This window comes from Lepidochelys kempii, chromosome 1 (assembly GCF_965140265.1).
Source record: "Lepidochelys kempii isolate rLepKem1 chromosome 1, rLepKem1.hap2, whole genome shotgun sequence".
NCBI classification, from domain to species: domain Eukaryota; kingdom Metazoa; phylum Chordata; order Testudines; family Cheloniidae; genus Lepidochelys; species Lepidochelys kempii.
Genome location: NC_133256.1, coordinates 283,812,661 through 283,827,329, shown reverse-complemented (window position 1 = coordinate 283,827,329; position 14,669 = coordinate 283,812,661). Strand labels below are relative to the sequence as shown.

Sequence of the window (14,669 nt, the reverse complement as noted above, 5' to 3'; positions counted from 1 at the left end):
AACGCCCCGGGTGACAGATGCCCCGTTATCCTCAGACTCATAGTCTGCAGCCACAGGGGACACCCCCTGACCCAGGATGGGCAGCTACCGGTGTCGTCCCCCCTCCCCTTAGCCTCAGTCTCCTTTTTCTAAACATGGATTTAACATGACTATAAAAACAATCTCTAGGGACCACACCCTTAATAAAGCACCGCTAGTGGGGCAAGGAGTTTGCCGGGGACTCCGAACGCGGCGGGAGTATTAAGTTAAATGTTCAAGGTGGTGCCAAATTACAGTTAACTTTTGCAAGCGCTGGGCGTGAAATGCATCCGTCAGCTCCCCATCGCCAGTTGTCCTCGAGAAGCCTGTCAGTGGCCGGGGCAGGATCCCTGAGGTTAGACGTAACCCAAACGTGACAGAAAAATCGTTACTAACTTTCCACTTAAAGAAGAGGGAGCTCGGCTGGGCGCTAGGACCTGGTACGGTTCAGCTCTGAGTCGCGTTCTCAAGTGTATGGAGTTCTTTTCATGCTGTAGATCTTGCCACTGACATTTCTACCCTTTAGACGCTTTGATTATGAGATGCAGTTGAGAGAGAAGGTCTGCTCTGACGTGACCATTATTTAGAGCACTGAGCAGGGATTCATTTTAATCCTATACCGAACTTTCATGCTAGGGTCCCCGCGTCTTGTAGCTTGCTGATTGCCAATAAGGAGAAGTGAGAGTGAATAATTAGCATACCAGAGACCTTTGCATGCTTCTGTTAGGAAGTAATGCTAGTTATTTTCCAGAGAGCCAGTCCTGCACCGTACTCAGGCTAAATTCCCATTGAGCCACTGGCAGCTGTGGCTGAGTAAGGACTGCAAGCACAGGCATTTTTGTGTTACAGCTGTTCTGGTCTTCCCCCCTCTTTTGAGGATTGGTCCCTCTACATATAATTTGTTCAGCAACTCCTAGGGTCTGGTGATGAGAGATGCTGAGTGTTTGCAGCTCCTGTGGAAGTAGGAGTTACCATTGTTCACCTTACCTCCCCTAGTGATGTTCAGGGGAACTGAAGGTACTCATAATCGGTGCTCTAATCTTAAAGTTAATTAAAAGAATAATTAGGAAAATCAGCAAAGGGATGACAGAGATAATGCAAAAACAAAAAAAGGGAGACTTTTTTTTTTTTTTGTGAGATTTTTCTAAATCAAGGTATCACTGAGAGGCTTCCAAGGGAAGTTTCACTGATTCAGCCAGCCTACTCTATCATAGTATATGCGGGGAGAGCATGTAAATTTTATCATTCAGCCAGGTTTCCAAAGCAGTTTTATCCTAATAAAATGCAGGCTACTTACTCAATAGTGCTTACTTGACAAGGGTGAACTATTTCCTGGATATATTTTCATGTTAGTTTAATCATCTTTTAAGGTGAATGAAACAGTCAGTCTGTATGCTTACAGCTAAACAGTCCAATAGGTATACAATAGATGATTAAAATGCATCTTTATATATTTATTCCTTTATTATGAAAGCAACAACTGTGCATCACTTCCAACATATAAGAAGTGTCTTTGCACAGCTAGGGATTGGACAAGTTGAAAGAATCAGCTTTCAATTGCATCAAAAAGTAAAACATAATAGAAAGCTCACTTGTAGAAAAGAGGTCTGTTTAATAAATTCTTTCTGTACCAAACTAAAATATGTTTATATAACAGAGCCTCCTTACCTATTTTTTTTTAAAAAGAACATTTTGTGCATTACAATAGGACTTATGAGTTTGTATTGTTGTTACCTACGTGATTGCATTTTATTCAGAAAGCTTGAAGCAATCTTTTAGGACCTCATTCGGCTGTCACTTTACTCCATTCACTTCAGCTGAGTTACTGCATATTAGGTTCTAGTCTCTGCTTAAAAGTTTGGTTTACATAGCTAAGTCTGTAAGGGGTGTGAAGAATCTACACTCCTGAGCGATGTGGCTATGTTGACCTAACCCCCAGTGTATGCAGCTAGGTCCACAGAAGAATGCTTCCATCAGCCTAGCTACCGTCACTCAGGGAGGTGTTGTTCCTGCACCAATGAAAAAAACACATCTGTCAGCATAGGCTGTGTCTACACTGAGGGGTTAGGCTGGCATAGCTATGGCACTGTAGCTATGCCAGTATAGTCCCTGTAATGTAGACATGTAGAGCCCTGCAAATCTGCGGATATTCGATTTATGTTTGTGGATCGTGTATCAGATGCAGATACAGCTCTATAGACATGGCCACCAATGTTACTGAGAGTGGAATCAGTCCTTTATTCGCTATTTTCACATGACAATAGATGTTTTATTATTATTTATTTTAATTACTGTAGTGCCTAGTAGCCCTGGTCATCAATTAGGACCTTATTGTGCTCGGAGCTGCAAAAACAGAACAAAATGAAGGTCCCTACCCCAGAGGTCTTACAATCTAAGTAATAAAGAAAGCGGGCCTGACTTCCTGATAGTTATGTTACTAGGTCTCCCAGAATTAATTTATTTTTAAGATGTCTGTCATAGAAAATCCTAGTTACAGATTCTCTCTGTCTAAACATAATCATTTCTTTGATACTGCCTGCTAAGCGAAGAGTTTACATGGGGGCTGGTAGGCCAAAAAAGTAAGGAAGACAGAAAAAGAACCTCCCCAATTCAATTATGTCGACATCCCCCTTATTAAAGCATGCTTTTGTTGCTGATGATTTTAAACCGACTGATGTTAGAATCCCAGAGAGGGGTAGGATTACAGCTGTTTGATTTGTCATCAGACCAAAGTAAAATGACATTTTTGCAGAGCTCAGTTGTAGAAAGGGATGCTGCCTCTTACCTGATTAAGGACTGTGGCTGAAGTAATCAGCATTCTTCTAGTTTGTTCAGAATCTTTGATTCTGTAACAAATGAAATATTGTAAAGGAATTCACTTTACAACATAAAGAAATGAAAAAGACACAATTCACATAATTATCTCACTTCTGAACATTTCAGCTTTGTTGAAAATAATTAAAGGAAACTTAAATATACAATCTAATATTTCAAAAAAGTAATTGTAGCATAGTTATAATACTTTTTCACCAAGTATGATCAAGTATTTACAGTCGAATGTTTGTTAGAAGCAAGATAGTTTGACACACAATTATATAATATATAGTACTCCACTCTCATAGTGTGATTATTTAGATCACGACTCACTCTCTACTGTAAATATACTTAATTGACTTCAGTGGCATCATACTACTTTACACAAGCTGAGAATCTAGCCCAATATAATTGGGTCAATGAAATTATGCTTATTTATAGCAGTTTAGGACCCTGCTCATTTATGTTTAATAGAATATGTATTTTAAAACTGTAACCAAAACTTGTAATAGTTTCAGGTGTTTAATAGAAGTACTGCTTTTCTTTTTGAAATATCACAAACTTAATGACAGGTTTCAGAGTAACAGCCCTGTTAGTCTGTATTCGCAAAAAGAAAAGGAGTACTTGTGGCACCTTAGAGACTAACCAATTTATTTGAGCATAAGCTTTCGTGAGCTTATGCTCAAATAAATTGGTTAGTCTCTAAGGTGCCACAAGTACGCCTTTTCTTTTCACATACTTAATGACTCACTGTAATATTATCTATATAAATACACACTGAACAATGGGGTGTCTGTTCAAAATGTGTTCCTGCAAAGTAGTAATTTGCATTTTGATTAATAACGGGCTTTTCAAATGAAATATGTATAGCTGTTTCATAAGTGTGAAAGTTAGACCAATTTCTACTATAGCATCTGATAACATTGCTTCTCTCAAGTTATGTGGGATCTTGATGTTCCGGTAGACCTTTGCCTTAACTTTTTGACATCCTTATATTTGTTTGAAAAGTATAGGAACATCATTGGAATAGTGGTTGCTGTAAAAGGACTATTGATATAATTTTTCACTCATGTTGTACATGAGAAGGGAATAGCTCTGGTTAACTGTGCGACTTCACAAGCGCAACAAGGCTTTCGTAGATGGTTTTACTGTTCCCCCCCTCCCCTTAGATAGAGAAGGAAGTCAATACACTTACTTTTTGACTCCACAGATGAAAGCCGTAAATCAGTCAGAAATGTTGGCAGTACTATGAAAATGTTAACTTTCTCACTGAAGGTATTGTACCTTTAATGAAATGCTAAAATGAAAGTGAAATGATACAAAATATTTTTTGTATCATGCACTGTAATTTATTGGCAGTATCCAACAAACATTAATGCATAGTTTCTGCAGAATGTTATAGTAACTGAGGTGATTATTTACCTTCTGCATAAATGAAATGAAATCAATTCCTTACCACTTTCAGACAAAACAAACACATTGATTCCTCGTTCTTACAGCAACCAAGATGTCAAAATAGACAAGTTGTTGAGGAAACGCATGTCTTTCTTTAATAGATGAGATGGAATTAAAATACTTGCAAATTACTGTCATGGGATGGTGAATAGACAAGCTGTGAGGCTTTCATTCCTGGAAGTATAACTTTTGATGGTGATATTTCTGGGAATTATAAGATAAAAATGGCAGTGCCCAAGGAAGGTTTGTAGAGAGAGAGGTGGCAAAACACCCGAGCTATTCTATGATCTCTGTACACTAGAGAAATTCTGCACGTTTATCTCATTTCTTTGTTCTTTAGGAGAAAATGTATACATTGTCTTATACACATAGTCAGTTTAATCTTCAGGGATCAGAGAAATTTCAACTGTTTTTTTCTAGTATAACACAGAAGTCCAGATACCATGATGATGGGCACCTTTTAAGTGCGTGTATAAATATAATTGTTTATTATTATTGGTAAAGTTTGGCATATTTACAATATTGTATTGAATGTAATGAAATATACAGTAACACACACCTTGCTATTTAAAAAAAAAACACATGATACAGAATTTATCAGTAGTTAGACTAAGAGATTATTTTCCATTCCTTTAAAGATCTCATTGATACTCTCTTAATATTTTTTAGATGCTAGTCTGTTGAAACAGTGTTTCCTCATTTAGACATTGTCAGAATGAATGTAGAATTCCCTGAGCATGCATTTACCTGTGGGTCTGAGCTCATTAAAATTGTTAATTAGAGAAGAAAGTTCATTAGTCCAAGCTTTATTAACAGCGAGCTCAAGTCCTGCCTTCCATGTTAACTCAAAGTTCCTGTTGAATATCTTGGGTATTGTAGGTGTTCAAAGAATTCAGAATCTGGCCCATTTTAAGCAAGTGGACTAAATGAGGCAAAGTAAATTTCTTTATTGGACAAATTCTGCTCTGTTAAGGTGATATAAATCCAGAGTAATGCAACTGAAGTCAATAGAGTTTATCTGGGTTATTATTGGTGTAACTGAGAGCAACACTTGATCCTATATTTCGCTACCTTCTGCATAAATCTGAATTTACTAACTCCTCATTCACTAATAATGAGACAAGAAAGCCACAGTACAGTGAATGCCTTCCAAAATATTCAGTAATTTTTAACTAAATAAGACATCGATTTTTGGACAAAAGACTGATAACAAAAGTCTGACTGACATAAGAGGCTCCAACATTTTACAAGATTAGCTGTTATGAAAATCGGTCATAATCTCATGTGAAACATCATATTGTGCATGACTGCATATTTGTTTATTTGAAAAGTAACATATTAGGCTTAATACTATTATGGTAAGAAAAAAGAGTCATAAAACTGCCAGTAACTTAATTCTGTGTTGCTCTTATAAGTGCTCTAAACCAAAAAGTCAAAAAGCTCAGTCAGTAAATACACACTTCAATTTTTAGTAAGGTACTCATCTTACTTTTGCTCCATCAGAATTACAGAAAATCATGTTGCAGAATAGTACTCTATTTTAAATTGAAAAGATTACAAGGGCTTTCCACTGTCTTTGTTGGATCAAATAGATATCCACCCACAAAAAACTCTTATCTTACAGTTAAAGAGTAACAGCTGTGTTAGTCTGTATTCGCAAAAAGAAAAGGAGTACTTGTGGCACCTTAGAGACTAACCAATTTATTTGACCATAAGCTTTCGTGAGCTACAGCTCACTTCATCGGATGCATCCGATGAAGTGAGCTGTAGCTCACGAAAGCTTATGGTCAAATAAATTGGTTAGTCTCTAAGGTGCCACAAGTACTCCTTTTCTTCTTACAGTTAAAATTTCTCAAGGGCATTTCCCATCAACACATTCATTAAAAATTTGGAAAATGACTAGTTAAGGAAACATTAGCATTCAAACCAGCCACATATGTCCTGTCTTTACAGTCACATAACCAGTCAATATTCATATTACTATTTGACATGCTATGACACCATACTGCCATCCCACTCATAATCCATACATGTAAAATATAAAGCATACCCTGAAAATGTAAACGTAGGTTCTGTTCCTTCAAAGAGACCAACACTGATGAATTTTCCCCTGAATGTGGGTGTAAGGGTTTGTGCACAAGTGTCCCTTTGCAGGATCAAGAGTCTGTACAGTTTCAAAGAAAAGACACTTGTATGTGTGGCATTATTAAAATGTATAGGTCTCTTTTTCTGTACAACATATTTCAAATTCCTTTTTTTCTTTAAGATATTTCCAAGAGATCATCTGTCGCCTCTTAAGTTGATTGTTTTTCTTTCATGAAATTTATTGGGAAAAGACTAAAAAGCATCCTTACTTGTAGAGGTTGAATTGGTGGCTTAGGTATGTAACTTTGCAAAGCCCACATAAACAGAATGCATCTGATTGGACTTCTGTAGTTACAACACCAATAGATTGTTGTGCGATTCAAAGAGCTACATGCAATTAATACACAAATAATCAGCAGTGGAAAATAATGATCCTCTGGGGTATGCTAAGTGAACATATATTATTATGTCCAAAGAAAGGCAGAGTTTTCTTATCCGTATTTGAAACCACAGTGAGATCCCTGAAGGTCATTAAATCCTAAATTTAACTGAAGACTGTGCTTATTTGTTTTACATTGCAGACCAATATTGCCTTTTACATATATTGCTGAACAAAACTATGGTGGCAGAATACGAAGTATGAATAGAAGGGAGAGTATTTTATTGAATACCAGTGCGATGTCTGTAAAGTTGTTTCTAGCAAATTTGTGGCTCATTATATTACATGGATTGCATTATAGTACATGTGGAGAGAATTTATGCCAAGAACAACTACATCAAAGCAGAACTATTAGGACGAGAAGTATGTAGTACGTGGATTGTGCTTTGCTGCTGCTGCTAAGAGTTTAGTTCTGTTTATTTTGGTAAACTACCATATTTTAGCAATATCATGTAGTCTGTCCATGACTCAAGCACTGCACATAGTCAATCAGTAATGTCTTTTTTTTCCTTTCTGTTTGTGTTCCAGATTCCTTGGTGTTACACAGTTTTCTCCTACTCATGCCAGAAAAGCCTTTCCTTGCTTTGATGAGCCCATCTACAAGGCCACTTTCAAAATCAGCATCAAGCATCAAGCAACCTATTTATCTTTGTCCAATATGCCAGTGGAAACTTCTGTTTTTGAAGAAGATGGATGGGTTACTGATCACTTTTCGCAGACCCCTCTCATGTCCACGTATTACCTGGCCTGGGCAGTATGCAACTTTACATACCGGGAGACTACCACTAAGAATGGGGTTGTAGTAAGTATATTTAATGCTACTTTATATACTATGCTACTAAATATACTATATTTGGGTTCTACATTGTTTTTAGAAAATTCTTGCTTTATGTAAGGAAACATGATGCCAGCAGTGCTTAGAGTACTTGCTTGTTTAACACTTATAAGGTTTCTTGTTTATTTCAGAATAATGAGCCTTTGCTCTGTCTTTAGCTTTTCCTGATGTTTTGGCATGTCCGATACATTTCAGAATATGCTACTTCACCAGGACAAGTTTCCTGAGAAGACTTTAAGCCTGTAAGTACATTACTGTATTTAGGCTTGATTTTTTTTCTGAAGTTTTCTTTTTGAACTTTTCTCTGGCCTTTTCAATTTAACATTGCTCATAGAGCAATGTACAGAAAGTGTGCAGTAATACCAATGTAGTTCCAATGACCATCCTTCAGTACTGATACATAGTTTGGTATGCTGTCTGCAGAAACAAAGTTGTGGAAGGGCACTTTCCTGTTTAAGTCACACTTCTAAGCAAGAGATCTTTCCCGCACTCCTCACTTGGAGTCTCAGGTTGAAGAAAACAGTTTTGAGAGTTGTGATTTCTGATTATGACATGGTTGCTTGAGCTGCTGCCTTTTAAAAAAAATCCTTTATGTCAGTTTTGTTTTTGTTTTCAGATATCAAGTACAGCAGAACTGTATCACAAGCCAAAATATACACAAGAAATTCTGTCAGCTAAATAGATTTCAAAATACTGTCAATTTAGATTTTCTGTTGGATTTGCAGAAAAATTGCTCACTCTTGCCAAACTAATCTGCATAACAAAAATAGATTCAGCGTTTAAAAGCAGTAGGCTAGATTGGGACCCAGATAGGGGTGAGCGCCACTCAGTCTATGGGGCCCAGGTTGGGAGGCCTGAGGAGCACAGGCCTCCTGGCCTAAGGAGGGGGAGTACTCCCACCCCAGCGATGGAGTTGCAGGGGGACTTGGGCCCGCCCAACTCCACCGCGTCCCAGCCCAGGGACCTAACAGTGGTGGAGTGATCCGCCACTGGGTTAGCGGGGATCCGCCCGCAACATGCCTGACCCTGTATCAGGCCAGCTGTCGACCAGACTGTTGCCTGGTTTCCCTGGGCTGCTTCGTATTCTCCCCTTTGGTTGTACCTGTGTCAAGGGGTCATCCTCATTCTCCCCGGAATACACTGCCAAGGGTAGCAGCGGCAGTTCCTCAGTGTCGGGAGTGGCACGGCTCTCTGGAAGCTCAGGCTGGTCTCTGGGGCAGCAACAGTTCTCCTTGGTGTCCCACTCCAGCAGCAGGGAAGAAGCATCTGTCTCCTTTGGCAGCTCCCTCCTCAATGAGCTGTTCGGCCAGCCTTTTATACTTACCCTTCCTGTTCCACCCCTTTGCTTCCAGTGTGTGGGGTGTGGCCCTCCTGGCTCCACCCACCAGGTGACTTGCGGTGTTCCCTCCACATCTGCATCTGAGGGAGGCCATGCCTCCTCGCTACCTCGCCCTTGTTGGCAGTCTCAGCAGAGAGGACAAGAACTGAACAGCCAGATATGCTGAGATACTCTCTCAGCCCGGAGGGTGGTTCCACCTGTACAATGTTTTTTCTCTTGTGCTTGTCATTTATACTGCACCCCTCTCTGTGGTATCTTCGTGCTTGAGAAGTGAGCAGACCTGAGGGACTGATTTACACTGAATAATTCATTAAATAAATTTAGATTCTTTTTTAGCTCAAGTAATATATGAGAGCTTAAGCACCTTCAGTTTATTTTTATTCACACTTATTGCACGAATCTTTCTGCATTTTTACGGTGTGGAATGATTGCAAATATTTCAGATTTGAGCTGAATTATTTCTATGTGATTGCTAAAGTAAGCTGTGTTATTGTTTCTATACCCCCAAATTAAAGAATGCGCAGGCACGTCCAGGGTGCGTTTAACATTTGTTTTTCCCAAACTCTGGCACATGCAAATTTAAAAGTTTCTCTTCACAACAATTTTGCCAGCAAAATAGAGTCACTGAAATGTTAATAGAAACTGTGCATAAAAGCATGACCAAAGCAAATTCACTTACAAACATGAATGGATAGTCAAGGAAATTCATCTAGCGCTGGTGTTGAAGCACTTTCCCAATTTGAGGAATCTTGCTTCAATTGGCGCAACTTATGTGGTGTTTTTTCTGTGGATAAATAAAGAACTTCATTCCTCAAGTACTGTCAGTCTGACACTTTATTGAACTCAATTTCAATTCACAAAACATCTGAAAAAATATTGTGTCTTTTGTGACTTGCCAGCATTCAAATAAATAAGATGCCTCTTCTGGTTTTATGGATCAGTCTTGCTGTACTGAACACTTTCTGGTTAGGATCAAGAGTAATTAAAACTTCCTAAGGAATAAAAGTTACATTAACAGCTGGCTTCATACTAAAAAAGGGATTAAGCATTAGTAGTTGAACTTCCCTCTGAAGGAATGACATTCCAGTATCCAAATGCCTTTCAAGCCAGGTCAATGCACATGGCCTGATAATGGATTCTATCACAGATTTTAATTTAATCTTAAATAGAAATTAACTTTGAGTAGCTAAAGTAGCCCATTCCTAAACAATAAAATGAAAATGGTTACTAATTATGAAATGTCACTTATTACATGGACACACTCACACATTAGTCACTGTTGTACATTACAAAGACTAATATGCATTTGAAAACAAGGAATCAAGGGAAGCCAGGCTTTCAGGAGCACAGTTCAGTCCATGTGAGCAGTTAGCATAAAAGTTTAATCCACATGAGGCCTGACCAGAGTCCCTTCCAGAGCACATTCTTCAGAAACTAAGTCATCTCTTTGGGTGTTGTAAGGCTGTATGATATAGTGATTGCATGCTGTGGGTTGCAAGAAAAAATACAGGAATTGTGGAGTTGCTTTTAAACCACTCTGAAGCCCTTTCTCCTCTTCTTCTGCTTAAGTGTATAATCCAGAAAAATCCACTAGATGACTAGAACAACCTTTAAACATTACATTCTCCACATATCTTGTTACTGTCTGATTTTTGTTAGATAATTACACACTTCCGGCTGGAAATTAGAAGGAATTTTCTAGCCATCAGAGCCATAAGGTTCTGGAATAGCCTTCCAATTGGCATTGTGGGAACAAACAACTTCGTTATTTTAAGAGAGTGCTGGACAAATTTGTGAGTAGGAATGTGTGATGGGATTGCTTGTGAAGGTGAGGGTAGGGTTGAGCAGCCCTGAGGGTCCCTTCTGGTTTATGTCTAATGTTCCTAAAAATGTCATGCTTCAGGGTTTTAGCTGGTCAGGAAGGGATTGGAAATGACTACTGCTCTAAGGTGGCACTGACCATTCTTTTTCTTAGGTGTTCGGCTGGCTGGATCTTGCTCACATTCTCAGGGTCTAACTGATGGCCCAGATGTGGAGTTGGGAAGGAATTTTCCCTCAAGTCAGATTTTCAGTGACCATTTTTGACTTCCTGTGCAGCATGGGATGTGGGTCACTTGCCAGGATCATCTCACTTGATGAGTTCCTTGCCACCGCAGGGGCCTTGGACACTGGTGCACCTCAGTCCCTCCAATTCTCTGCCTGTAACACAATAATTTAGTCTCCTGAGGGCTTTAATACCTTGGTCTAATTTCAGTGTTGGGTTTAGTGTGTGGGTGCTAGATGATGTTGGTGGCTTGTGATACACAGGACTAGATGATCTAGTGGTCCCTTCTGACCATAAACTCTGACTCTATACCTATAATTCTCACAATATCAAATATATACCACTTACCAGTTTTAAGGGGAAAATCCTGAGGTCTATTCAGGGCCATATTGCACCATCCCTGACTTTCCCATTAGTCCCTTCCTTCTTTATTGTTGTCTTGCCCCATCCCCTCAGTTCCTTGCATCTTCTTTTTCTTCTCTCTCATCCCTGTCATATTCTTTCTTTCTTCTGGCCACCTTCCCACTCCCCTTCACTCTCTCCTGTGCCCTCTTCTCCCCAGACCTCTCTTTCTCTTTGTTCTTCCTCTTCAGTCATATAGACATAGAAACACACTCCCTCCTGCATGCCACTCCCCAGCCACACTCCACTGATTCCCTTTCTCACTTCTCTCTGCCAGCTTCCTGCCCTTCACTCCAAGTGGCGGGGATGGGTAATTGTTTACAGACCAGGAGGTATCAGCTGGGGATATGGGTTCCTTTACAGCCGGGAAGGGACGGTACTGGGAAGTTTTTCTTCCACACTGTTTGCTCCTGGAGGGTGGGTGGAGTCAGGGGCACTGGAACAGGGTGGGCCAGAGGGCCATGGCCTCTCCGTTTTTAAAAGTGACCACCAGATCATTTACTGGCTATAAGGGAGAGCGACAGGGGGAGAGGGGTGGAGAGGAGCGAGCAGAAGGCGGAGCCTTTGGGGAAGAAGTGGCATGGGAGCAGAGCCTCAGAGGGAAGCAGGGGCGGGGCCTCGGAGAGAAAAGGCAGCACAGAAGTGGGACCTCAGGAGGAAGGGGCAGTGCAAGGGGGCGGGACCATGGTTCGGGGGCTGGTGGGCCTTCCCTTTTTAAGGAGTATCGGTCACCCCTGGGTGGGGTACAGCCTAGTGGCTTACAAGTGCTTGAGTGACTGCTGCTCACAGGGGGACTGGGTATAGAGAGGAGCAGAGTGAGGAAAGAATGCAACTGGAATAGGGGAGGAGGTACTAGATAAGTAGGAGCAGCACTGGGGCAGATAGGGACAGAGAAGACCAGTAGGAAGTAGGTGGGGATCTGACTAGTCAGTGAGGGTAGAGAGAACAGCTGTGGGAGGGAGTTCAGCCAGGAGAAAGGAGTATGGCTTTCGTTGTTGTTGCCCCCACTCCCTTTCCACAACTATTCTGTTGTGGATGCTGACCAACAGGTTGGCTGAGGGGACAAGATGAGGTGTGAGTAGAGGTGACGCATCGTGGGGGCATGCAGGGTCAAGTGTCCCTCCCAGTATGGGCAGGCACCACTTGTCTATGGGCATGAGCATGGGTTTGGGCAGACAGGTTGCAGTTCTGCACTCTGAAGTAAACTCTGCTGGATTGCTATTTGGCTTCAGTGTAAAGTATTTCACTGTCCTCTTAGTGACGCCAGCTATGGAGCATCAGCAAAGAGCAATTTCACCTGACAGAAAACGGCTATCTAGGTAAGAGAATTTGAAATGAGGCATGCTTAAAAAAATGCTGCACTGCTCTTGGGTTGTGCTACCTCACTGTATTACTGCCACTATCTGTACAATAAACTATCGGTTAGTCACAGACATTATTTCAATAATACTGTATTATTCATAAACCACAAATAATGCCACCTTAATAAGGCGTCTTGCTTTCCCATGGGTTACTGTGTTAGTCATTAGCAGTTAGGAAAAAAAACAGTACTCTAAACATAACCCCATATCTATGGCCTCGTAAAATTCAATGTTTAACTTCCCAATGCATAAAACAGGAATTCCTTTAGATTTTAAAAATGTTAATATTTTTATATAGTAGCAATAATGACCCCAGGGTCAGGCATTTTGTATCAATTAATGATTTGCCTGGGTTAAAGGTCTGAGGCTTTGCCTGAGGCCCTCATCTCCAGCTGGCAATTACTAACTCCCAGAAAATGTCCTCTGCATCAGATGTTATTGCTTTGATAATGATAAATAAATAATACAGCAAATTATATTTCATGGGTCAGAAAATCAGTTACAGTTACAGCAGAGAAATCCAGTGGGCTGTCAACAATAGAGCTGGGCCTGAACCAAAACCCCAGATTTACCCCTTTCTCGAACTTTGTTCAGTTCCTCTTACCTCTTAGGCCCATATTTAAACAAAAAATAACCTTTTGTTAGTTCATCACTAACCACTGGGAGGCCACATGTGTTATCAGATAAACATATAAGTAGGGCCCTACCAAATTCACGGCCATGAAAAACGTGTCACCTACTGTGAAATCTGGTCTCCCCCCATAAAATCTGGTCTTTTGTGTACTTTTACCCTATACTACACAGATTTCACAGAGGAGACCAGAGTTTCTCAAACTGGGGCTCTTGACCCAAAAGGGAGTTGTAGGGGAGTCACAAGGTTATTTTAAGGGGGTCACGGTATTGCCACCCTTACTTCTGCACTGCCTTCAGAGCTGGGTGGCTGGAGAGCAGTGGCTGCTTACTGAGGGCCCAGCTCTGCAAGCAGCAGCGCAGAAGTAAGGCTGGAAATACTATCCCATGCCATCTTTACTTCTGTGCTGTGCTGGCAGTGGCTCTGCCTTCATACCTGGGCTCCTGGCCAGCAGCCGCCGCTCTCCAGCTGCCCAGCTCTGAAGGCAGCGCCGTCAGCAGCAGCACAGAAGTAAGGGTAGAAGCACTGCAACCCCTCCTACAATAACCTTGCGACCCCTCCACCTCGTTTTTGAGTCATGACCCCCACAATTACAACACCATGAAATTTCAGATTTAAATAGCTGAAATCATGAAATTTAAAATTTTTAAAATCCCATGACCATGAAATTGATCAAAATGGACCATGAATTTGGTAGGGCCCTACGTATAAGCCATGTGTCTCTGTAAGGTACCAGATTGATTTCTGAAAGTTGGTAGCATTGTAGATTTCAAATCCTAATCTTCCCATGTACTAAGGCACTAATAGACCTGTGGTGGTATATTTGTTTATTCATTGGTCTTCAAAAAATGTTTTTTTTCCCAAAAGGCTTTCATTAAAAACCAAAAATTTTATGACTGTGGTTAATAAACTTTCACAAGCATGGCATACGTAATATTGAACTAAAAATGCATACACACACACACACACACACACACGTCCTTGTGTTTTTTTTTACTGATTAATACTGAGTGATTATAAAACAACAATAAAAAGGGCTTGATGCTGCATACACTTTCTGCCAGGTGTAGTACTTACTTCCATAAGTAGTTCTGTTAATTTAAATGGGATAGAGCCCTAAGACATTAATAACACAAGGAACTGTAATCCTAGAAACTTTACCACATCCAATTTTGTCCACCGTTTTATTCCATGCAGGTATATTGAAAAAAGACTGTTAGTACATTAATTTTTAAATAAGAAATGG

The 14,669-nt window shown here is 40.3% G+C and overlaps 1 protein-coding gene across 2 annotated transcripts in view; it reads left to right on the top strand.

The window, feature by feature from the left end:
* The window catches only part of TRHDE (thyrotropin releasing hormone degrading enzyme), a 338,154-nt gene that overhangs the window by 1,557 nt on the left and 321,928 nt on the right, over nt 1-14,669 (top strand). For both annotated transcript variants that reach the window (XM_073327757.1, XM_073327756.1), the window contains exon 2: nt 7,340-7,613. In XM_073327757.1, coding sequence (XP_073183858.1) covers nt 7,340-7,613 — 274 coding nt within the window. The remainder of the gene's footprint in view (nt 1-7,339; nt 7,614-14,669) is intronic.